The sequence below is a fragment of the Suncus etruscus genome, chromosome 6 (assembly GCF_024139225.1).
Source record: "Suncus etruscus isolate mSunEtr1 chromosome 6, mSunEtr1.pri.cur, whole genome shotgun sequence".
In the NCBI taxonomy this organism is placed as follows: Eukaryota; Metazoa; Chordata; class Mammalia; order Eulipotyphla; family Soricidae; genus Suncus; species Suncus etruscus.
The window spans coordinates 41,603,235-41,629,252 of NC_064853.1; the positions used below are offsets into that span (position 1 = coordinate 41,603,235).

The following is a 26,018-nucleotide window of genomic DNA, read 5'->3' on the forward strand; positions in this document are numbered from 1 at the left end:
GCACACTGGGATACTTCTGGCTCTGCAATAAGAAATCACTCTTTGCTGGAGCCGGGCCGGGGAGTCGAAGCCCGTTTGGCTGCGTGCAAGGAAAACGTCCTATTCACTGTACAATCGCCCCAGCAGCATCCAGAATACGTTTTTGTAAGGTCTGAGAACTCGAACGCGCGACCCCTAGGCTACCACCAGTTCCCTCCAGGCTCAAATGACAAGAATCTCCAAGACCCGCCAAACCCAACCCAGATTCTACCCGCGGGCGGGGCGGAGCTGCTTTGTGATTGGTGATAAGAATTGTGGGCGTGGCGTAACGCCGAGATCCTCCAATAGGATTGGTGGAAATCATCCGCGGGGGGGCGGGCTTCCACTCTGGCTGGGCGCGAAATCTCGAACGTCGCTTCGCTGACGGGGCTGGAAGACGGCGGGCTGAGCGGCTGCTCCGGGACTTGAAGGCGCTCGCCGAGCCGAGCCCAGCTTTGTCGGGAGTGAGTGAAACGCTGGGGAAGTCGAAGCGATGACGGGCGAGGTGGTTTCTGAGGTGAGTTTTTCTCTCTCACCTCGGCTGCTGCTCGGTGCCGGGGTTGTTGTGTGGGACTTCTCGTGTCCCGCAGGGTAGCGAGCTAGACCCGGAGAACTACATCTCCCGGCGTGCCTTGCGGCTCCGGCCTGGGATCCCGGATCTTGCCTCCTCGCCGCCTTGGTGTTGGCTGCGCGCGCAGCCACGGCCGCGGGGGCCTCCTTTTCCTCCTCTAGCCCGCCCTGGCCTTTGGCGCGTTTCCTCCCGCCTAGCGCTTCCTGTTTCCCAGCCGGCTCTGGAGCTGGGGTGCTGGGCGGGAGTCTGCAAACAGGGCCCGCCCGGGTCTTTGGGGGTTCTAGACTAGAGGGGCTTCTGGCCCGTCGTCCGAAGTCAGGACTGAGAAGATGTCAGTCTCGGAGGGCCCCCCCCCCCAGGAATTACGGCTGAAGGGACCCCGGTATCCCCAGACCATCAGGGGTCCAGGGTCTGGGGCGACAGTGAAACACACCTTCAACGCAAAATTCAAACCCAACTGCAATCATGTTTGTAATCATGGTGCTTAAAGAATTTATATTAAAGCAAATTCAAAGGCGCGCCCCCAAACTCGTGGACAATGAAAGTAATATTTTAATGCCCTATTTTGAAAATAAGAAATAAATGCAAGGAATCTCAGGATTTCAGAGAGAACAAGTGGCCCAAATTTTACTTAAGATATTTCCTTCCTTTTCTTTCTTTTTTCCCTAATTGCAACTTTGGCATCTGTACTTCTTTCTCCTTTTGGTGTTCCGAACTCTACTGGGTCAACTGATGAACCCTTGATTAAAAAAAAAAGAAAAAATTATATTTAAGAAATAGAAACGTTTATTGAAAAGTAGAAGAAAGATAGTATGGGGAGGTTTAGGGTGCCTGCATTGCGCAATAGGGGACAATCTGAGATTCTTTTCTCTCAGAATGTACCTGAGCCTGCCATGAGTGATAAATGAACTCAAAGCTAAGGAGTAATCCCTGATCCGCGCCAGGTCCCATCCCCACCCCCCAAAAAAAAGTAGAAGAGAAAGAAATTCCCAGCCGTGGAGGAATTAGGCCTAAATTTGGATGATCTAAATTTTAAATAAAGACAATGGCCAACCTTGAATTTGCTTGGCATCTGGTCATCACCTCATCCTAATTCTGACTTCGGTTCCAATAAAACTTTACAAAACAGATGCTGACATATGAACCATAACTTGCGATTTTTATTATCATCATCATTATTTGGGGGGGGTCCACACCTGGCAGCACTCGGGTTACTCCTGGCTCTACACTCAGAAATCGCCCCTGGCAGGCTCGGGGGACCATATGGGATGCCGGGATTCGAACCACAGCCCTTCTGCATGCAAGGCAAATGCCTTACCTCCATGCTACGTCTCCGGCCCCTAGCATCATCATTTTTTTTTTATAAATTTATTTTTAATTATGAGAACAAAGATGCAAAGAAAGAGGAAAAGGTAAAGTTACAGAAGGACAATCACACATAAACAGAATTCTTGGAAGAAAACCCCTTGCTGATACCTTAATTTTTGAACTTTCAGCCAAAGAACATTAAGAAAAATAAAATAGAACCCATGTACAATTACTTTGTCCCGCAAGTCCCCAGATTGTAGTACATTATAACATTTCTTAGCAATACACAAAGCAATCTAAGGCCATAAAACTTATGTAACTCCTTAAACATTGAAGGTTTAGTATTTTCTTACATTTCCTTGCCCATGCATATTAGTTTAAGTTAATCACGAAAGTTTAAGTGGGTTTTGTTTTTTAAGGATTAGAGTCAAAGAAGCACCGTATAGAGACAGTGTTAGAGTTGCAGCTATTGTTTGCATAGACCCACCAAAATATGAGGGACACGGAAAGGAAAAGCCTTGGCCTAATTACACAGAGACCCTACCCCTGAAGTTTCCTGGCAGAAGACCAACTCTAGGCTCCAGGCAAACTAGTTTGTCCAATCCAAGTCATTGTCTGTAGTGCCAATACACTTTTATTTTTTATAGTCTCTGTTGTTGGTATCATGTTTCTGTATTAAAGATCCTGGAATCAGCATAGCCTAAATTGAAGTCAGGATGGTGTAGACTAGAGCGTCCTCTAGTTTCACCTCACAATAAAAGGGCAATGCAGAGAGCCCTGTCCTGTAAGCAGGTTGTTGTTGTCAAGTCTTCTTAGTGTTGAGGGAAGTCTCTTTTTGGTTTTTGGTTTTTGGGCCACACCCGGTGACGCTCAGGGGTTACTCCTGGCTATGTGCTCAGAAGTCGCTCCTGGCTTGGGGGACCATATGGGACACTGGGGGATCGAACCGCCGTCCGTCCAAGGCTAGCGCAGGCAAGGCAGGCACCTTACCTTTAGCGCCACCGCCCGGCCCCGGGAAGTCTCTTTTGAGCAGGTCAATGTCAGAGCAGCGGTAGGGTCTTCCCTGGTAGAGGCTTGCTTCCAGATGATGTTATAAATGATCTTGGATGTTTCGTAGTTAGCTTCCCTGATTCAGGGGTGAATGGAGAATGCCCATTCTTCTGAGGCCTGTGCCAGGTCATTATGTCAATGTTCAGGGTGTAAGGACCCATTACTCTACAAGATTTCTGTGTTCCAACCTCTATTAGATAGGAACTTATTTGTATGTATAGTATTTTCCCATTTTAATGTGCCTATGCAATCAAGGAACAATGCCACATAGCGTTATAGGCCCATATAGGGGCTTTAAGAACAAGTTCAACAATCCCCATGACATGGTTAAACATAAGCATTAATCTGAGGGACTCTTTCATCAAAAAGTCCTTATTGAACAGCTCACAGAGAGAAGAAAAGATAAAAAGTGGGGAAAATCTTCGCTGTATAAGAGAATATTTAGTAAGAGTTATAGCTGTCAAAGAAAATAGACATAAAATATACAAAAGAATGTGTCCATTTTATGTCTTTTGAAATAGTTGGAAGTTGTTAAATCCAGTGCACCACTTTGGTGTGTGATTGGGACTGTGAAGTACTGAAGTTAAACAGGGTAAATGGGGGGTACTGATGCTTGGCGGTGATAGAGTTAAGGAGTGAAAATGAGCTTTACAGGATTGTGCGAAAGGGTAGAATACAAGATGGACATTCTACATACACAAAACATAACTGAAGGATAGGATATACTATTAATATTTATCCCCCGTGCGGTTTTGAACATGTAGACTGGTAAGAAATTGCCAGAGACTGCCTTAATAAAAATGAGCAGCTCTCAGCATCCCCCAATTTGGATCCACCTTTTCTGGAAGCCTGGGCTGGGTTCCAGGGAAGGCCTGGATGCCGGGGGGCTGGAGAGGGGATGGCTGGGGACCTACCAAGGCTCCCAGCACCCCCAAGCTAGGGACAAGGCCTTCGAACTGGGGTCTTCCCAGACCCCATGCCGGCTAGAGCTAGCTTCCAGATCAAGAAAGGAAAGCTATCATCATTATTATTATCTGGGGGTTTTGGGGCCAGGTCCAGCTGTGCCCAAGATTTATTCTTGGATCTACACTAGGGAATTACTTCTAGTGGGCTCCAGGGACTAAATAGGGTGCCAGCGTTTGAACCCAGGTTGGCCGCTGCAAGGTAGATACCTTATCCACTGTATTATTTCTCCAACCTTGCAATTTGATCATTTTTCTTTTTTTTGTTTTTGTTTTTCTTTTTTTTCTAAGAGACAGGGTCTCCCTATGTTGCCCAGGCTGGAGTGCAATGGCTATTAACAGGCGCGATCCCACTACTGATCAACGCGTGAGCTTTGACCTGCTCCGTTTCCGACCTGCTCCGTTTCCGTCCTGGGCCGGTTCGCCCTTCCTTAGGCAACCTGGTGGTCCCCTGCTCCCGGGGTGTCACCATATTGATTCCGAACTTAGTGCGGACACTCGATGGGCATAGCGCACTGCAGCCCAGAACTCAGCCCAGAACTCCTGGACTCAAGCTATCCTCCGGCGTCAGCCTCCCGAGTAGCTGGGACTACAGGCGCGCGCCACCATGCCCGGCAGTTTGATCATTTTTCAATTATTTTCTTAACATTCTGAAGGCCCGATAGATAGTACAGCTGGCAAGGCACTTTGCTTGCTTGAGACTGGCCTGGGTTGGATCCACCGCACCAAGCAAGCTTACTTATGGTTCCCAAGCACCTCCAGGGGGATGTGAGCATTGCCTGATGTGTCCCAATCTCCCTCTTCCAGGTATATTTCAGCCTTTTTTTTTTTTTTTTTTTTTGCGGGGGAAGGCCCACACCCAGTTGTCCTTGGGCATTACTCCTGGCTTTGCACCCAGAATCACTCCTGTACTACCGCTGAGGCCCCTGTATATTTCTCTTGAGTATTTTGAGACCCTGCCCCCCCCTTTTTATTTTAGTTTTTGGGCCACATCCAGCGGTGCTCAGGGGTTACTCCTGGCTGTCTGCTCAGAAATAGCTCCTGGCAGGCACGGGGGACCATATGGGACACCGGGATTCGAACCAACCACCTTTGGTCCTGGATCGGCTGCTTGCAAGGCAAATGCTGCTGTGCTATCTCTCCGGGCCCCTCCCTTTTTTTTTTAACCTTCAGTATCTTTAACCACATACAACTAATAGTCTTACTGATGGAGAATCATCAACTTGCCTCTCAGTGATACCTCAAGTACATGCTATCTAAAGTTATTTTAATAATTTCATAATTTTGGAGTTAGGGTGAGGCTTATGCCTTTTTGTTGGGCGTTGTCACACCAACTGTGCTCAGGGGCTTCTAATTCTATATTCAGAGAACACTCCTGGTGGTGTTCAGCAGACTATAGATGGTGCTGGGGATTGAAAAAGGGTTGGTCAGGCACAAGGCAAGTGCCTTATGTGTTATACTTTTTTTTTGGGGGGGGGTATGGGCCACACCTGGTGACACTCAAGGGTTACTCCTGGCTATGCGCTCAGAAATCGCTCCTGGCTTGGGAGATCATATGGAATGCCAGGGGACTGAATTGTGGTTCGTCCTAGGTTAGCATGTTCAAGGCAAATGTCCTACCGCCTCACCACTGCTTCTACCCTGTGTGTTGTACTTTTGGATCAAGTTTTGGGCCTTTTTACATTATAGTTATTAATAACCCCCACCCCATTAAGCATCTGAATTTTAAGAACACTGGAGGCAGGTAGCTAAACATCTAGGGTCAGCTTGAGCACTAATTGGTCAAATAATATACTCTTCCATAGAGTTTTTTTGTGTGTCGTTAGTAGGAATTGAATCCAGTGTCTGATTTTGTGTGAGGCATGTGTTTTCTTGAAACTTAGCCACATCCCCTGCCCCTCCTCCATAAGTTATTTTGTTTGCTTGTTTGTTTTTGTTTGGTTGGTTTCTGGGCCACTCCTGGCTCTGCACTTAAGAAATCACTCTTTGCAGACTTGGAGGACCATATGAGATACCAGGAATTGAACCTGGGTCAGCTGTGTACAAAGCAAACACCCTATATATACTGTGCTATTGTTCTGGCCCCTAATTGTGTTTTTTTAATTATGTGGCTTTTAATTTTTTTAAATTTTATTTATTTTTAATAATTTTTATTGTGACCTTAAAATGTTTTTTTTTTTTGTTTTTTGTTTTTTGTTTTTTGGGTCACACCCAGTAACGCTCAGGGGTTACTCCTGGCTATGAGCTCAGAAGTTGCTCCTGGCTTGGGGGACCATATGGGACGCCGGGGGATCGAACTGTGGTCCGTCCAAGGCTAGCGCAGGCAAGGCAGGCACCTTACCTCTTGCGCCACCGCCCGGCCCTTAAAATGGTTTTATTTGGAAAATTTGTAACTTAAAAAATGTAGATTGATATAATGAACCCATTACCCAGGTCCAAATCATAGTCTTGAGAAATAACTCAGTGAGCTGAAGCACATATTCTGTATGTAGGAGACCCATTTTTTGATCCCTGGTACCATGTGATCTCCCAGCATATTCAGAATCAACCCCCAAGCACCAAGCTGGGAGTAGCTCCTAAGTACCTCTGGGTATGATCCAAAAATAAAAACCTTACAAAATCATCAAATCTTTTTTTTTTTTTTTTTTTTTTGTGGTTTTTGGGTCACACCCGGCAGTGTCAGGGGTTATTCCTGGCTCCAGGCTCAGAAATTGCTCCTGGCAGGCACAGGGGACCATATGGGACGCCGGGATTCGAACCAATGACCTCCTGCATGAAAGGCAAATGCCTTACCTCCATGCTATCTCTCCGGCCCCCAAATCATATTTTTTAAATGTTCTTTACCTCATTAGATTCTTGTAATCAGATTCCAGATATTATTATATCCATAAATATTTAATTTCTCTAAAATATAAAGGCTTTCAAAAATAATAACTACATTACCATGCCTAAAGTGTTTAGAATTATTGCTTAAAATGTCTAGTAATTTTCAAATTTTTTTGACTCATATGTTTTCAGTTTGCTTGAACCAGGATTCAAGCAAAGTGTATATATATATCAGACATGTTGATATGCTCTGTATATAACTTAATTGCCTTTATTGATCCCCTCCCTCTTTTTCTTGCAATGTATTGCTTAAGATATCACATAATTTGTCCTCTAGTTTCCACTATCTGGAATACATACCTTTTATGTTATTTAGCATAATATTTGGATACACTGAGAAAGTTAGTTTATGTACTATTCCTCAAATAAGTAGTTGGTTCTGTAGCAATTTTTTACAATGCTTTTATAATGTTTTATAAAAAGGCACAAGAAAAAAATGTTCTCCATCACTAATTATCTGGAGGAAGCAAATCTAAACAACAATGAGATATCATCTCACACCACAGAGACTGGCACACATCAAAAAGAACAAGAACAACCAATGCTGGCACTGATGTAGGGAGAAAGGAATTCTCATTCATTGCTAGTGGGAATATTGAGTGTTCCAACCTTTATGGAAAACAATATGAACATTCCTAAAAAATGTAGAAATTGAGTTTCCACTCAGCAATTTTACTGCTTGGAATATACCCCCCCAAAATGGAGAAAAGGTATTTGTACCCCTATATTCCTTGCAGCACTATTCACTATTCCCATATCTGGAGACAACCCGAATGTCATAAGAATAGATGACTGGGGGCCGGAGAGATAGCACAGCGGTGTTTGCCTTGCAAGCAGAAGATCCAGGACCTAACGTGGTTGGTTCAAATCCCGGCATCCCATATGGTCCCCCATGCCTGCCAGGAGCTAATTCTGAGCAGATAGCCAGGAGTAAACCCTGAGTGCCGCCGGGTGTGGCCCAAAAACAAAACAAAATGAAAAAAGAATAGATGACTAGACAAGAAACTATGGTACATATATATAATGGAATATTAACTGGGCTGTAAGAAAAGATAAAATTATGAAATTTGCTGCTTCATTTGTTGCTACATGGAGGAACTAGAGAGTATCAACTGAGGGAAGTAAGTTAAAAGGGAGAGACAGATGCAGTATGATCTTGCTCATATGTGGGATATAAGGAAACATAATGATGAAATAAGGAATACCCAAAGACAGTGGAGACAAAAACATGAGTACTGATAATCATTAGGAAACATGCCACTTAGGGGGTTGGGAGCTAGAACAGGAAGGGAAGGGGCCAATGTCTTCGGTAAAGGAAGTGCTGCTGAAAGGTGGTAAAGTGTTATGTATGAAATCCTATCAGCAACAAGGTAAATCACAATGCAAAAACTTATTTATTTATTTATTTATTTATTTTTTGGTTTTTCGGGCCACACCCATTTGATGCTCAGGGATTACTCCTGGCTAAGTGCTCAGAAGTTGCCCCTGGCTTGGGGAGACCATATGGGACGCCGGGGGATCAAACCGCGATCCTTCCTTGGCTAGTGCTTGCAAGGCAGACACCTTACCTCTAGCGCCACCTCGTTGCCCCTCCTCCCTTTTTTTAAATAGTTCTCCAAGAAGCTGATTGATGAATGGGAAGCAAATGGAGATAACGGTGACATTGGATAGAAATGGACACTGGTGAAGGGATTGATTTTGAAGCATTGTGTGCCTGAAACCCAGTCATGAATAACTTTGAAATTTTATGATGACGTTTAAAACACACCGTCACCATTACCAACAAATCTTATTAGGATTTACTCCTAGCTCTGTGCTAGGATCTTTCCTGGTGATACTTAGGGGATCATATGTGGTGCCAGAGATAGAAAGTGGGTTGGCTACATGCAAGGCAGTGGTTTGCCTATAGTACTGTCTTTTAGGCCTAATAGGAAAGCAATTTTTGTTTGTCCAAAAATTCGCTATGTCATCCTTGTTGGGCCTTTCTATTATAATTTTTTATTTCAATCTGATAAATAATTTGTGTATTACTGTATTCAAAGCTTTCTGTCATCTGCTGGTTAGTGCAAATTATATTCTACTTTTTTTAGGTTCACTTAGAAATCAATGATCAAAAACTTATTTCACAAGAAGCAAATAGTCTTTCAGACAGTGGACAGGAAAGCTGTGAAACAATTGGACCTTTGAGTGAAAGAGGTTTGTAATATTCAATACTTTTATTTTTAGGAATAGAGTGTGGGAGGTTAGACTACAAGTGAGTTGCTTTGATTTCATTAGTCTTTTGATTTATTAAATTATTAATGTCAGCTTTATTTATACCTTTTTGAAAACCATTTCTATTATATTATTGAATGTCTAAAATGTCTAGAAGCTACCACTTTGCCTGATAGAAAGCATTGATTCCATAATAAAAGTATTTTTAACACCTGTCAGAAGGATTAGAACAACTTTACACGTTGTAAATATATATAATTACATTGCTCAGTAAGAGATATTTTTCCTTGAAAAATGTTTTTTAAGAAGTAATTTTAGATTTGCTGTACTGCAGTCATCTTAGTGATAGTTATGTAATTTCACAAGGTAACATATCACTTGTATAATTGGGTATGTTTCTGAGGAGCAGTAGGACTAGGAAAAAGACCAAATGACATTCCAACTTTTTTTTTTTTTTTTTTTTTTTGGGTTTTTGGGTTTTTGGGTCACACCCGGCAGTGCTCAGGGGTTATTCCTGGCTCCAGGCTCAGAAATTGCTCCTGGCAGGCACGGGGAACCATATGGGACGCCGGGATTCGAACCGATGACCTCCTGCATGAAAGGCAAACGCCTTACCTCCATGCTATCTCTCCGGCCCCGACATTCCAACTTTTAAAAAGGTTGTGTTCCTGCAGATTCAGATGAAGAGATATTTGTGAGTAAGAAATCAAAAAGCAGGAAAGTGCTACAAGAGAGTGATTCTGAAGAAGAGGACATAAAGCTGTCTTCAGAGAAAACTACCTATGACAGTGCCGAGGAAAATAAAGAGAATTTATTTGCTGGAAAAAATGGAAACATCAGAAAGATTTACAAAACTCTGGGGAACAGTGATGAAAGTGACCTTGAGGAGTCTTCAGATAAGGAAAATCTTGAAACTCAAGTGATATCATGCTCAGAGCTGGGCCTCCAATCTGAAAATATGGTGGACAGAAAGAACTCAAAAAACTCCACACCTTATAAAGAAGGAACTGAAGGAAAAGCAAAAGTAAAATCAAAAAGGAGGCTTGAGAAAGAGGAGAAAAAACTGGAAAAAATTAGACGGCTGAAAAAGAAGGAAACAAAAAGTGAGGTATGTTTAAAAAAATAATTTTCTATTCTGACTCCCCAATTAACATTTTAGAAAAAGTTACATTAGTTCTTCAGTATTTTTCTGCACTCAGAATATGTATTGCTAGTAATAGCATATGTGATTTAAAACTTCCATGTCAGTTATAGAGGGCACTTCTGAATAAATGAGTTTATGATTTTCATTGATCATCTGAAGTAATTTTGTGGGTTTTTTGTTTGTTTGTTTGTTTTGCTTTTTGGGCCACACCTGGTGATGCTCAAGGGTTACTCCTGGCTATGTGCTCAGAAATAGCTCCTGGCTTGGAGGACCATATAGGATGCCAGGGATCGAACCAAGGTTCATCCTGGGTCAGTCGGGCCCCCCATATTTGTGTTTTTGATCTGATTAAAATGTTCAGAGAATTTTTCAGGCATCCATCAGTCAGATGTCTTGTTTGCTACCCAGAAAAAAAAAAAATTCAGGTTGAGCATTAATTACATGTCAACCTGCAGTGGTATACTTTAGGCTTTCTATCTTGTGAAGAAGCCCTTTTCGCTTTCTCTTTTATTTTATTTTATTTTGGAGCCACACTCAGAAATACTCAGGAGTTATTCCTTGCTTTATATTCAGGAATCACTCTTGGCAGTACTCGGGGGACCATATGAAGTGCCGGGGATCAAATCCAGGGTGGCCGCTTGCAAAGCAAGTGCTTTACCCTCTGTACTATTTATTTCTCCAGACTCCATCTTCTCTCTTGAACACATACCTCTTCCCTCATATTTCTCTAAATAAAACTATTTTACTTCAAAAAAATTAAGAAAGAAAGATCATACTCAAGATTTATAAACTAGGGGCCAGAGTGATAGCACAGCGATAGGGCATTTGCCTTGCATGTGGCTGACCTGGGACGGACCTGGGTTTGATTCCTGGCATCCTTTATGGTCCCCCGAGCCTGCCTGCCAGGGGTGATTTCTGAGTGCAGAGCCAGAAATAACGTCTGAGTGCCACCAGGTGTGGCCCAAAAATCAAACAAACAAACAAAAAGATTTATAAACTAGTTGATTCATACATAATTTTCTTTTTCTCTTTTTTGCAATTTTATTTTTAAAAATTTGCTATTAAGTTAGTTTTGGACAATTGCATAAATTTAGTCTGGTCTGTGCTAAAAATTTGAGAGTGACATCTACCATTGATGAATGAAATAGCCTGATTCTAATTGCCATAAGATACGGAATATTGCTTTTTTTTTTTTTTTGGTTTTTGGGCCACACCCGTTTGACACTCAGGGGTTACTCCTGGCTATGCGCTCAGAAATCGCCCCTGGCTTAGGGGGGACCATATGGGACGCCGGGGGATCGAACCGCGGTCCGTCCTATGCTAGCGCTTGCAAGGCAGACACCTTACCTCCAGCGCCACCTACCCGGCCCCAATATTGCTTTTTTTAATGATTGAATTTTGCTTTTTTCTTAGGCATTAGTACAGGAAGATGAAGTGGAAAAGCCATTTAATGATAGTGGCTGTCTTCTTGTGGACAACGACCTTTTTGAAACTGGATTGGAAGAAGAAAATGACTCTCCATTGGATGACGAAGAATCATTAGAATCAATAAGAGCAGCTGTGAAAAACAAAGTGAAAAAGCATAAGGCAAGTAGATGCTGCCAGCTAGAACTAACTGCTTCTAACGTTCTACTGTCGGAACCTTGATTATTATTTTTTTTTTGATATTCAAAATAAAAGATTTAATGAACATGCTTTTCAAGAACATTGAATATTTGACAACAATTCTAATCTGATTTGAATTACAGTTGAACTGGAAGATATTTTCAATATTTTCTCCATATTATAACTGACCTTTTGTAAGTTTTTTCAGTAAACTATCTTTTTTTCTATAGGTTTCTACCCAAATATAGATTATATCATAGGTAAAATAAATTGATTCCTAAAGAACAAATGCAATAAACTGTGATACTTGATGAGAAAGTGATGTTTTTTTTTTTTTTTTTTTTTTTTTTTGGTTTTTGGGCCACACCCGGTGACGCTCAGGGGTTACTCCTGGCTATGCGCTCAGAAGTCGCTCCTGGCTTGGGGGACCATATGAGACGCCGGGGGATCGAACCGCGGTCCGTCTCCTAGGCTAGCGCAGGTAAGGCAGGCACCTTACCTCGAGCGCCACCGCCCGGCCAGTGATGTTTTTTTTTAAATTTTTTTTTTATTGTGACTGAAGTTCATTTACATAGAATTATTTACGATACATAGTGACAATAAATGAAGGGCATTCCCACCACCAATGTTATCCTCCCTCCACTCGTTCCCAGCATGTTTCCCACATCTCACTCCTTTACCCCCCAGAATCCTACTGCAAATGCTTGCTGCCTTACAGCTTGTTATAGATTGGGTATCTATTCTGTTTGGTGTTCCACTCTGGTCATTTTTTTATTTATACTACATGTTCATATGACTGGTCCTGGTATCATTTTCCCCCCTCAATTTATGAGGCTGAATGATTCAAATTATGCTATTCTGTTGGAGGTTAAAAGGTTAAGGAAAAGAGGAGAAAGAATTTGGAATCAACTACTAAAAAAAAAATCACCTAATAATATCCACAAAAGTGGAAAAGAAAGAAAAAAGTGGAAGAAAAAGGAGGAGGAAGATAATATCAAAAAACAAACAAAAAATAAGACAAAACAACACCAGAAAAGTTGCTGCAGTGGCAGGGTTTGTGTTACCCCACCTTTTTTTTTTTTTTTGTATAGGCACAGCAAGTGTTGGGGAAGGAAGGAAATTCCCGTGGCCTAAGAGATTCAGGGTTTCTCCATTCTTGAAGCATATTGTCATGGGAACAACCACTGGCTCCATACCTTCTCATTGCCATATCCCAGGTTTTTTTGTTTTGTTTTGTTTTGTTTTTTGTTTTTTGTTTTTGTGGTGTCAGGAACCTTTCTTCTCTGTTGTGGAGAAAATAAGGCCACTATAGCAAGCAATCTTGGTATTTGCGCAGGTCCTAGGACAGGGCCTACGATAGAGTCTTTAAGGTTCTAGAGGTACTGTTCCACCATTGTTGGTGTGTTCAGTTTTCTGTATCATGTGCTCCGTGTTTTTGCTCGTTTCCTAAGCTGAAGTCTAGGAAATTATGGTTCCAATGGTTCTGCTCAGTCTTTGTTGTCAGAATTGGGCCTCTGTACTAAGAAGTCTTGATTTTTGTAAAAGACCTGGGCTATAGCTTAGGGTAGGGTTTTCCTTAATGGTCTCTAGGTAGGAACCTTGATTATTTTTTAATATGGAGAAAAAAATGTGTTAATCATTTAAGTTTTTTGCTTTTAATTTTAGAATCTTGTAATGTAAATGATAAGACATGCTATTTTGTTTGTATAGCAGTATTTTGATTGTCCTCAGGAATGTCAAGAAAAAATATTGTAAAGATTCTTTATCTTGGGGCCCGGAGAGATAGCACAGCGGTGTTTGCCCTGCAAGCAGCTGATCCCGGACCAAAGGTGATTGGTTCGAATCCCGGTGTCCCATATGGTTCCCCGTGCCTGCCAGGAGCTATTTCTGAACAGACAGCCAGGAGTAACCCCTGAGCACCGCCGGGTGTGGCCCAAAAACCAAAAAAAAAAAAAAAAAAAAAGATTCTTTATCTTATTTAAGAAGCAGATACATAATGGGGTAGATATGTATATTTTTAAATTCTGCGGTCTCAGAAATGAACCTACAGTGTCTCATAGAAGATATTAGAAAGAGACATCAAAGTTTTGTTGTCCTAAAGTTTGGGAGCATAATTCTTTCTAAGGAGACAGTCTCTTTGCTTATAAAAACATATATTGCAGAAATATAAAAAAATGACGGGTTTACGCAATTGAAACAGTTTGTTTTCTATGCATTGTAGGATACTTGTAGGTTTTTTCTATATTACAAATTTTGGTTTATTAGTAATGTCATGGATATTAAAATGATTGTATGTGTCCGTGCAGGTTTGCACTAGAGAGGATAATTTTAGGAGACCACTTCTATTGTGCTCAGAGGTCCATGTGGTACCAAGGATTGATCCAGGACTCTTGTATACCTGGGCTCCAATCCTTTGAGTCATTTCACCAGACCCAAAAGCAGTTATTGAGTATACAACGTCCTCATGTCTCAGTTTAATTTGTTGGTTTGATTTTGAGCCTTGTCGTGAATCTACCTTCAGCTCAGTGTCTCTGTGTCACTCCTGGCTGTGCTGGTTACCATGTGGTGTCAGGGATTAAACTTGGGCCTCACATGTGCAAAGCATGTACTCCAATTCAATGAGCTTATCTCTCCAGTCTCTCAGTTTAATTTCTGTCCATATTAATGTTTCATTTTCTTTTTTAGGAAAAGAAGCTGTCTTTGGAAAGTAGCATTAGTTCCTTTGAAGAAGAAAGTGAGTTATCAAAAGGCACTATGAGAAAGGTGAGGCAGAGCTTGATATAGTTATAATGTTCATCTCTTTTCTTGAGATTGTGGCTTTCTTAGGAATAAATATTTTACTGTGTTTTTTATATTTTCCTGGTTCTCAAGGTACCTCTGTATATAGTAACAACACAAATATGAATTCAGTTAATTATGTAAGACTTGCAAATTAGTGAACTGCTTGGGTTTATGTTGTATTATGAATCAATGCTTATTATCCCTTTTCTCAAAAAACGAAAACTCTTGAACAATGTATTTATATTTCTGTATAATAACATTAATGTAGTCTCACCTTTTGTTTTATTTAAGGAAAGGAAGGCAGCCAAGTTAAGTAAGGAAGCCTTAAAAAAACTGCATAGTGAAACTCAGCGCCTTATTAGAGGTAAAGCAAACCAGTATAGCCAATCAAGATATCCTGTAAGCTTAACTTGGATGTTAGGAAATTTGGATTTATTTTGGTTGTTATTATTTGGTTAGTTATTATATTGTTAGCCCTGGTGGCTTTCGAGCTTTGTGCTCAGTGGCTGCTTCCATCTGTTCGCTAAAGATCATGTGGTACAGGATCAAACTCAGCCATCCTGCTTGCAAAGCATGTGAACAAGCCCATTGAGCTATCTCCCTATTTCCTCAAATTTGCTTTTCAATATTCTTAATATAAATGGATTATAATATTGAAGTTAGGGTTTGTCCTGGTGAATGGCTATCCTAATGATATTGGAACCTAGATTGGCTTGCTTGCAAGGCAAGTACCTTAACTGCTGTACTTTTGCTCTAGCCCCTGGAACATTTTTAGGGCTACAGAGGCAATTGGAGGAAAGTTTTTGTTGTTATTGTTGTTATTATTTATTTTTTGTGTGGTGTGTATGTGTGGTTTTTGGGTCACACCCGGCAGTGCTCAGGGGTTTTTCCTGGCTCCGTGCTCAGAAATTGCTCCTGGCAGGCACGGGACCATATGGGATGCTGGGATTCGAACCGATGACCTTCTGCATGAAAGGCAAACACCTTACCTCCATGCTATCTCTCCGGCCCCTATTTTTTTGTTTTTTTTGTGGTGTGGTTCTAGATTTTAAATTCAGGGTAAGTCTCTACTGCTGGGTCTCACCCTCAATCCTAGAGGGAGGTCTCTTCCTACCTGCTGTACTGTCTCTCCAAACTTTGTGCGTGCATGCATGCGTGCGTGTGTGTACGTGTGTGTGTGTGTAGGGAATTTTCCAAATATATAAATCCCATAGAAATTCTGCTTTAGGGGCCCGGAGAGATAGCACAGCGGCGTTTGCCTTGCAAGCAGCTGATCCAGGACCTAAGGTGGTTGGTTCAAATCCTGGTGTCCCATATGGTCCCCCGTGCCTGCCAGGAGCTATTTCTGAGCAGACAGCCAGGAGCGGCCCCTGACCACAGCCGAGTGTGGCTCAAAAACCAAAAAAAAAAAAAAAAAAAAAAATTCTGCTTTAAATGTGATTTTAGAGTTAAAATCTCTGGATCAGTTATTTCATACCTAGGTTTAAAGCCACTGGGTTTTTATTTTTTTTTTTTACTTTTTTAGGAATTAAATATCTTTATTAAATATCAAGATTGTTTTCATTTCTGGTGATAGCTTTGATTGACTGTTAACTGAATATGGAGACATCTGAAACTATATAATATATATATATATTTGTTTTCTTTCATTTTTATAGAGTCTGCACTCAATCTTCCATATCATATGCCTGAGAATAAAACCATTCATGATTTCTTCAAACGTAAACCCCGACCCACTTGCAATGGAAGTGCCATGGCACTATTGAAGTAAGAACTTCTTTATTTATAGTTATACTCTTCATAAACATCAGCTTTGCAGCAGACATTTGATATAAAAAGTTCACATTCCTAACTTCCTTAAAACTGTTTTAATTGAGGGCCGGAGAGATAGCATGGAGGTAGGGTGTTTGCTTTGCATGCACAAGGACGGTGGTTTGAATCCCGGCATCCCATATGGTCCCCCGAACATGTCAGGAGCGATTTCTGAGCCTAGAGCCAGGAGTAACCCCTGAGCGTTGCCAGGTGTGACCCAAAAACTAAAAAAACAAACAAACAAACAAAAAAAAAACACCAGAAAAAAAACCAGAACTGTTTAAATTGATTTCATGATGGCTAAAGGATGACAATATTTCACATTTAGGTAAATTTTCAACTGTAGCTCATTTTCTCTTTCTAGGTCATCTAAATATCAAAAAGAAATCATAGACTCTGGGAATATATCGGGAGTGAGTTGTGACGAGCATAGCAAAGGGTCTAAGCAGACAAGTGACGGATGTGAAATGGAGACTAATACAATTCCTTCAGTTTCAAAGGAAAATCAGCTCATTACTGAATCAGCTGAATCTTGCAGTAAGGATTTGATGGGAAGCGAAGAGCTAGACATTCAGGAGAAAGAGAAACAGAGTGATGCTGGGTCTTCATCTGGGTACTGCTCAGTGGGGCAAAAGGAACTCACCTTCCTCAGGAACCAGGACAGTGAGGAGTGTCAAGCTGGAGGGCTTTTGGCACCAGAGCCTCATGCCCCTGAGGGAGAAGAAGGACTGAAAAAAACAGAAGCAGAAGACTTGGGAAACCAAAGACAACAAAGCAAATCAGCTCCAGATGCACCACCTGAAAAAGGGAGACGCTTTACACTGGATAGACTTAAGCAGTTGGGAGTAGATGTTTCCATTAAACCTCGGCTGGGTGCCAATGAAGATTCCTTTGTGATACTTGAAGAACCTGAAAAAAACAGAGGTAATCCTTTGAATTGTGGGGAGTATATCCAGAGTGGTTTATTCTGACATTTTTTGAATATTTGGCAATGTGAGGGGCAGAAACACAGTAACCACAATAGGACTTTATTCTGTAGATGATCTAGGTATGAGTAGAATCCAAGTTAGACGAATTTGGCAGGTTATCCAATGATCTTTATTTGTTTAGGATTATTGATGCCACACCTGTCAGTGCTTGGGGACTATTTCAGCTTGGAGCTTTGAGTAGGGTGGAGAGTGGGGTTGGTACTGCTCCCTTCCATGTACTGGAACTATTTGGTGTCATTGAATCTGGCCTTCTACTTGCAGAACATGTGCTCATTGAGGTATCGATGTAACCATTTAATCTTTGTTTAAAATGAAAGCCTAAGACTGGTGGGTGGGAGGCAAACCCTTGGGTATTGGTAGAGGGAAGTGGACACTGGTGAAGACATCAGTATTGAAACAGTGTATGCCTGAAACCCAATAATGAATAACTTTGTAATTTCACAGTGACCTAAATTAAAAAAGAGAAAGAAAGAAATCAAATGAAATGGAAGCTTAGCAGTTCAGAAAGATAATACGAAGTTTAAGCTCTTGCCTTGCTCACTACCTTCCCAGCATTGCATCTGGTACCCAGAGCACTGCCAGGAGTAAGCCTGAGCACAGATATGTGTGGCCCAAAACTTAAAAAAAAATTTAATGAAATTGGAAGACCAAGACTAGGGAGATGGCTCAAATTGCTGGAACATATGTAAGAACCCTGTTAGCCTTGGCCCCCAAACAAGCTATGAATAGCAAAAAACAACCTCCCAAACCTTATGTAAATAATGAAATGGAAGCATGTTAATAGTTAATATACAGAAGAGGTACCTTTGATTTTTAGGTTATGGTATTTAGGAACTTGTTTCTGCCTTTCCGACCTGAACATCTAGGCCCTAACCTGGTGATGCTTAAAGGGTGATACAGTCCTTACAGTTTGGTGCTGGGCCTGATGATGCTAGGAAAGCATGTGTTTTTTTTTTTTGTTTTGTTTTTAGGCCACACCCGGCGGTGCTCAGGGGTTACTCCTGGCTGTCTGCTCAGAAATAGCTCCTGGCAGGCACAGGGGACCATATGGGACACCGGGATTTGAACCAACCACCTTTGGTCCTGGATTGGCTGCTTGCAAGGCAAATGCCGCTGTGCTATCTCTCCGGGCCCGGAAAGCATGTTTTTATGTACACCAATATTTAGGGGTGGGAGGCCTGCCTGCCAGTAACTTAACTCAGGGCTTGCCCATGTTAGGCATGTGCTCTATCACTTGAGTTATCTTATGACCATATCTTTTACTAATAAAAGTACATATAGGGACCAGAGTGATGGTACAGTGGTAGGGCTCTTCCCTTGCACACATCTGGGTTCTAAACCTAGCTCCGGCCCCTAAAATAATTTTTTGTTGTTGTTGTTTTTTGAACCACACCCAGCAGTGCTCAGGGGTTACTCTTGGCTCTGTGCTCAGAAATCACTGGCACAGGGGACCATATGGGATGCCAGGATTTGAACCACCGTCAGTCCTGGGTTGGCTGCTTGCAAGGCAAACGCCCTACCGCTGTGCTATTTCTCTGGCCCCCAAATTTTTTTTCATCAGTGGATCTCCCAAACAGTCCTCAGATTGTCCATAGTGCCACTCCAGGGGATATTTGACTATTTGGGTGATTCAATGCCCAGCGATGCTGGGGGTCATCAGGGTAATACCAGCAGTGGTTGGGTGCCTATGAAGTGCTGTTGCTCAAACTTTGGTCCTCATGCATGCAAGGAATATGCCCCTGACCATAGCACTATTTTCCTAGCTCCCCCAAAATAGTTTATGAAGAAAAGACTGTTGGGAGTGTTCATTAGTTGGTATTTGGATAGAATTGCAGGAATTTGACACAGATACTATTAATGGGATTTTTTTAGTGCCTCTGGCTTTTTCCCTTAGAACTTTGTTGAGCTAAGAAACTTAGTTTCTAATTCCTACCTGGGATATTAAAGGAAAAATGTACCACAAACTCACATATGGCTGTTGTTTGGATTTAGAACTGGAAGCCTTAAAGCAGCGTTTCTGGAAACATGCTAATCCAGCAGTCAAACCTCGGGCTTGTCAGAAGCTGAATGTGAACATCATAGTGAAAGATATAGGCACTAATGGAAAGGAAGAGCTAAAAACAGATGTGGTACCTGTGACTTTGGCAGCAGAGAAACTGGATGAAACAGGCCACACAAAACCAGGTATGTGAATCCACCTTTTTTTGAACTTAACACTTTGTGGTCACAGATATTTATAGCTACTGAAAAGCCTATTGTGAACAGTTGTAGAATTCTTTTCTTTGAAGACTTTGAAGATTGGATAGCAGCACCTCTTTTATTTTATTTTATTTTATTTTATTTTAAAAATAATTTAAAAAATTAGATCTGGGGCCAGAGAGATAGCATGGAGGTAAGGCATTGACCTTGCATGCAGAAGGACAGTGGTTCGAATCCCGGCATCGCGTATAGTCCCCTGAGCCTGCCAGGAGCGATTTCTGAGCGTAGAGCCAAGAGTAACCCCTGAATGCTGCCGAAAAAAACTAACAAACAAAAATTAGATCTGTGCTAGGGAAATAACTGAAGTTATTTCTAGCATGTGTTAGACCCTGAGTTTGATCCCTATTACTGTGCATTACTGTCTAGAGCATCATTAGGTATGATCCCTATTTTGTTTATTTGTTTTGGGCTACATCTAGCAATGCTCAGAGGTTACTCCTGGCTCTACATTCAGGAATTGCTCCTGGCAGTGCTTGGGTGATCCATATGGGATGCCAGGAATCAAACTTGGGTCAGCTTCATGCAAAGCAAGTACCCTCCCATCTGTACTATTACTCTGGCCCCTATTGTCTCTGGGTTTTTTTGTTTTTTGTTTTTTGTTTTTTTGGGCCACACCCAGCGGTGCTCAGGAGTTACTCCTGGCTGTCTGCTCAGAAATAGCTCCTGGCAGGCACAGGGGACCATATGGGACACCGGGATTCGAACCAACAACCTTTGGTCCTGAATCAGCTACTTGCAAGTCAAATGCAGCTGTGCTATCTCTCTGGGCCCTATTATCTCTGTTTTTAAAAAAATTCTTCATCTAGGGGCTGGAGTGATAAGATAGTACAGCAGATAGGGCACTTGCCTTACGCATGGCCAACTTGGATTTGGTCCTTGGCACTCCATATGTTCCTCGAAGTCATTAGAAATGATCCCTGAGTACAGACCCAGGAGTAAGCCCTGAGGATTGCTGGGTATGGCCCCAAACCAAAAATGTTTTTCTTCATATTTATGCTTAGGTGAAAAGCTTCAGGTGTTGAAAGCAAAACTGCAAGAAGCAATGAAACTTCGAAGGTTTGAGGAACGCCAAAAACGTGAAGCATTATTTAAATTAGATAATGAAGATGTATTTGAAGAAGAGGAGGAAGAGGAAGAAATGACAGATGAATCTGAGGAAGATGGAGATGAGGAGGAAGAAGAAGGATTAGAGGAAGAAGAGGGCAAAGTTGAGGAAGAGGAGGATAAAGACAATCAAGAGGTGTCTGGAAATTATGTAATTTTGTTAGTTGGTTATGTTAAATAAGGGAAATAGAAAATTATATTTGAATAAGAACATGATAAGCATATTTTTATTGTGTCAGAGATTTTAGGATTAGGGGTTGGACCGGTGGCACAGCGGTAGGGTGTTTGCCTTATACGCTGCTGACCCAGGACGGACCTGGGTTTGATCCCTGGCATCCCATATAGTCCCCCAAAGCCAGGAATGATTTCTGAGCACACAGCCAGGAATAACCTCTGAGCGTCAATGGGTATGGCCCAAAAACAAACAAACAAAAAAAAGAAATTTAGGATTAGAGATAAATGTAGCTATTCATTATACCTAATATTTAGTGCATTCATTTATGTCAGATCCATTAAACTACATAACGTTGGCCTGTGCCTGTTCATCTATAGTAATATCACTTATGATAGATAGTATTGAATTGACTTTGTATTAATAGACTTTTATTTCTGTTGTTTAGTTTTATTTCTTTTTTTTTTTTTTTGTTTTTTGTTTTTTGTTTTTTGTTTTTGGGGCCACACCCGTTGTTACTCCTTACTAAGCGCTCAGAAATTGCCCCTGCTTGGGGGGACCATATGGGACGCGGGGGGATCGAACCGTGGTCCTTCCTTGGCTAGCGCTTGCAAGGCAGACAGACACCTTACCTCTAGTGCCACCTTACCGGCCCCTAGTTTTATTTCTTATTCAAATTCACAAAGCAGGGGGCTGGAGAGATAGTATAGTGATTAGATGCTTGCCTTGCACGTGGCCTACCTGTGTTCATTCCCTGGCATCTTATATGGTTCCCCAAGCTTGCCAGGTTAATTTCTGAGTGCAGAACCAGGACTAACTAAGCCCTGAGCATCACTAAGTATGGCCCCCAAATAGAAAAAATGAATTAAAAGCAGGAGTCAAAGATCGTACAGTATGATAAGGTGCTTTGCTTGCCTTACGCATGACCAACCCAGGTTCAGTCTCCAGCATCCTATTGTCCCCTGTACCTGCCATGAGTGATTACTGACTGTAGAGCCAGGAGTAAGCCCTGAGCACCACCAGGTATGATCCCAAAACAAAAACAAACAAAAAAACTAAACCGTTTATTTTTACCTTAATCAGGTTGGAATAAATTCTCAGCAGGCCAAGACCTTCCTACATGAATTTCATTCTACATTGAGGAGATTTTTAACTTATTTTTTTTATATTTTGGGCCATGCGTGGTGGTGCTCAGGGGTTACTCCTGGCTCTGTCTTCAGAAATCACTCCTTGGGGGACTGTATGGGATGGCAGGGATTGAATCCAGGTCAGCTATGTGCAAGGCAAAACGCCCTACCCTCTGTGCTGTTGCTCCAACCCCCAATCAAGGAGATTATTTATAAAAGAAACTCTTACCTTTTTTTTCATAGCATTATGTTCTGCCTAGGGAAATAGATGATAGATTTTTGGCATAAGAAATAGAAATAATGTTTAGGGGCCGGGCGGTGGCGCTGGAGGTAAGGTGCCTGCCTTACCTGCGCTAGCCTTGGAAGGACCGCGGTTCGATCCCCCGGCATCCCATATGGTCCCCCAAGCCAGGAGCGACTTCTGAGCGCATAGCCAGGAGTAACCCCTGAGCGTCACCGGGTGTGGCCCAAAAACAAAAACAAAAACAAAAAAAAAAAAAAAAAGAAATAATGTTTAATATTTAACCAGGGGCAAAGGAAGAAAAAGTAAGGACTAATTGAGCAGCATATTATAGTCTGTAGTTGGCTGGAGATCATTAATTGTTCTCTAAGTCTTAGGCTAATTATTTAATGTCTTTTTGTCTCAATAAAATAATTCAGTTTTCCAGCAGGATCTTGTAGCAACTTGAGGAAGGTTAGGATAAAATGATTTAAGTCTGAAAGGATTCTAAAAGTGTCATTTTATTAATAATGAAGACTGAACTTATTAATAATAAGGCTGAACTTCCTTTAGTTTAATAATTAATAATAAAGACTAAACTTACTAATAATAAGACTGAATTTCCTTTAGTTTAGTTTTACATTTTTGCATTTTAGTTGGGACCTGCAATCTAGAATCCATATATAGGCCAAAGCTGTATTATTTTAAAATGTTTTGACTTGTGTTATTTTGTTTTGGATGCAACGTGATGGTAAAGATTACAGAATTCCTTCTCAGTGGTGAAGAAACAGAAACCAGAGATGAAAAAGAAATGGACAAAGAAAATAATGATGGCAGTAGTGAAATTGGCAAGTCAGTTGGCCTGCTTTCTGTTCCCAAACCTCTCTCATCAGATTCTACCTTACTTCTATTTAAGGACAACTCTTCCAGGACGGGGTAAGTAATATCTAAAGAGAGATCAAATTTCCTTGGACTTGCCCATTTTATTAAGTAGCAGAAATAGATACTTAAATAGTTTGTTTTCTTATTTGTAGTTATTTTCCTTGTGAAGAAAAATCAGAAACAGATGCAAACTTAGGCAAAAGACATAGCAAACTGGGTAAGTAATGTCTCATATCCAGAACTTAACTTTTCTTTAATATTCCAGATTTGATTTTTTTTTTTTTTTTTTTTTTTGGTTTTTCAGCCACCCCTGTTTGATGCTTAGGGGTTACTCCTGGCTAAGCGCTCAGAAATTGCCCCTGGCTTGGGTGTACCATATGGGATGCTGGGGGATCGAATTGCGGTCCTTCCTTGGCTAGCGCTTGCAAGGCAGACACCTTACCTCTAGCACCACCTCGCCGGCCTCGCCAGATTTGATTCTTAAGGATTACAATTTCCCAAGATTCCTTTTGTGTTTGTATGGTATTTGTTATTTGGCCTCATACATGAAAAGTATGTACTTTACAATTGAGCTACATCTCCAACTCTAAGTTTCCTTTTTATGTTTTACTTTTTATTTTGGTTTTAGAGCCATAATGGTGGTTCTCAGAGCTTATTCCTGGCTCTCTTCAGGGATTACTCCTGGTAGGTTCAAAGGACCATATGGAATGCTGAGGATTGAATTCGGGTCAACCATATGCAAAGCAAACACCCTACCTGCTGTACTATTGCTCAGATCCCTTACTTTGTTGGTTTTGTTTTGTTTTTTTTATTTTTTTTGTTTTTGTTTTTTTTTTGGTTTTTGGGCCACACCCGGCGGTGCTCAGGGGTTACTCCTGGCTATCTGCTCAGAAATAGCTTCTGGCAGGCACGGGGGACCATATGGGACGCCAGGATTCAAACCAACCACCTTAGGTCCTGCATCAGCTGCTTGCAAAGCAAACACAGCTGTACTATCTCTCCGGCCCCAAAGATCCCTTACTTTGTTTTTTAAACCTTTATTTTATTTTAAATTATTTTTTGCGAGGCTGGAGGATGCCATACTTGGCTGTACTCAGTGTTTACTCCTGCTTCTTTACTCGGATCACTCCTGGAGGAACTTAGGGGACTATATGTGGTGCTGAGGATCAAACCTGGGTTTTCCACATGCAAGGCAGCACCCTTCCTGCTGTACTGTGTCTTCATCCCTTAAATTTTATTATGATTTTGTCCCTCATCACTTTTTTTTGTTTTTGTTTTTGGGTTACACCCGTGGCACTCAGGCATTACTCCTATCTGTGTGCTCAGAAATCACTCCTGGCAGGCATGAGGGACCATATGGGATGCCAGGATTTGAACCACCATCTGTCCTGGATTAGCTGCTGATAAGGCAAGCCCTACCGCTGTGCGATCTCTCTGGCCCCATTCCTCATCCCTTTCTTGTGGTTGATATTGTCACTGCTTGTTAATTTGGGGTTATATACACAATTGGCTCTTCTGCTTGTATGTTTTTAGATGGTATTTGCCAGGGATAACATGATGTTAGGTTGCTGTTCTCTCATAGGTACTCATGAAGACTCACTCTTAGTTGAGGCACAAAAGTGATGCTTATGGTGCTAACTAGGGCGGGGGAGTACTATAATGTTCACACCTGTGCTTGTCAGAGAACATCTTTTTTCAGTTGCAGAGCTGTCTGGGGGTTACAGTCCTTCTTATGGTACTTCTACACACCTGGCTGCAGTGTAGCCAGAAATCACTTGTGATGTCAGGATCACTGACAACAGAGATGTTCTGGTTGCACTTGACACATATAGAATACCAGGGATTTAAATTTAGGGCTGTGTGCTAGTGAGGGCACCTCTAAGCCATTGTGCTGTTTATCTGGGCCCTGATTTTTTTTTTTCTTCCTCTTTTGTGTTGGGGTTTACACACTTGAGTGTGGTGTTCATACAGTTAGTTGTACTAGCTGAAGGTCATACACATTTTAGTTGTAGTGTTAGCACATACTTGATATGTTGGAGGTCACACGTTTTTGTCATTTACCTTTTATTTTGGTTTTGCATCACACCTGGTATACTTCGAAATATTACAGTTTTGTGCTAATGATTTACTCCCAATAATTCTCAGGGAATGCAGTGAAGGGTATTGTACCTAGCCTCCTGCATGCAAAGCTGGCACTTTGAGCCATTTCCCTGACTGATATTGCACTTTTTTTGTTGTTTGTTTTGGGGCCGTGTACAGTGTTTGGGGCTTACCCCTGTTTTATCTCTCCAGTTCCCAAATTGTGTGTGTGTGTGTGTGTGTGTGTGTGTGTGAGAGAGAGAGAGAGAGAGAGAGAGAGAGAGAGAGAGAGAGAGAGAGAGAGAGAGAGAGAGAGAGAAAGCGAGAGAAAGCGAGAGAAAGAGTGAGAGAGAGAGTGTGTGTGATATATAAGGATCTCAAAGAGCAGTTCACAGAGGGATTGCATGTTGCCTATGTAGTATCAGGGATCAGATTCAGTGCCTTAGGCCTGGAGTGTCTACTCCATCACTAAGCCACAGTTTCAGGCTCCAGACTTCCAAATTTACATTCTTGTGGATTTTTCCCATCTTAAACGCAGCAGTGAAAGGTATTTATAAACTGGAATGTTTCTTTCAGTCCAATTTCTGAAAATTAACATGTACTTTTTTTTATATTTGGCATAGGGTATATAATAAATAGGTCTTTTAGTGAATATATATTGATTTGAGTTCTGAAGCATTCCTAGCATATATAGATTAAAGGAGGATGTGTAAGTTACTAGATACTGGTGAGAATGATCATAGGCGTAAGACTGAATACAAGAAAAACTGGATGATATAGAGAATGAATGACTCAAAGAACTAGAGTGCATGCTTTTTTTTTTTTTTTTTTTTTT

General features: G+C 41.5%; 1 protein-coding gene across 2 annotated transcripts in view; it reads left to right on the forward strand.

Moving 5' to 3' along the window:
• Window positions 1-511: 511 nt before the first annotated feature.
• Window positions 512-26,018, forward strand: part of CLSPN (claspin) — a 41,850-nt gene continuing 16,343 nt past the window's right edge. Inside the window, exons 1-12 of one of the 2 annotated variants that reach the window (XM_049774629.1) lie at window positions 512-535; window positions 8,886-8,991; window positions 9,684-10,117; window positions 11,579-11,740; window positions 14,444-14,521; window positions 14,831-14,903; window positions 16,198-16,306; window positions 16,716-17,275; window positions 19,333-19,524; window positions 20,601-20,839; window positions 22,980-23,158; window positions 23,257-23,321. In XM_049774629.1, coding sequence (XP_049630586.1) covers window positions 512-535; window positions 8,886-8,991; window positions 9,684-10,117; window positions 11,579-11,740; window positions 14,444-14,521; window positions 14,831-14,903; window positions 16,198-16,306; window positions 16,716-17,275; window positions 19,333-19,524; window positions 20,601-20,839; window positions 22,980-23,158; window positions 23,257-23,321 — 2,221 coding nt within the window. The remainder of the gene's footprint in view (window positions 536-8,885; window positions 8,992-9,683; window positions 10,118-11,578; window positions 11,741-14,443; window positions 14,522-14,830; window positions 14,904-16,197; window positions 16,307-16,715; window positions 17,276-19,332; window positions 19,525-20,600; window positions 20,840-22,979; window positions 23,159-23,256; window positions 23,322-26,018) is intronic. The other variant, XM_049774630.1, reaches the window with a different exon arrangement.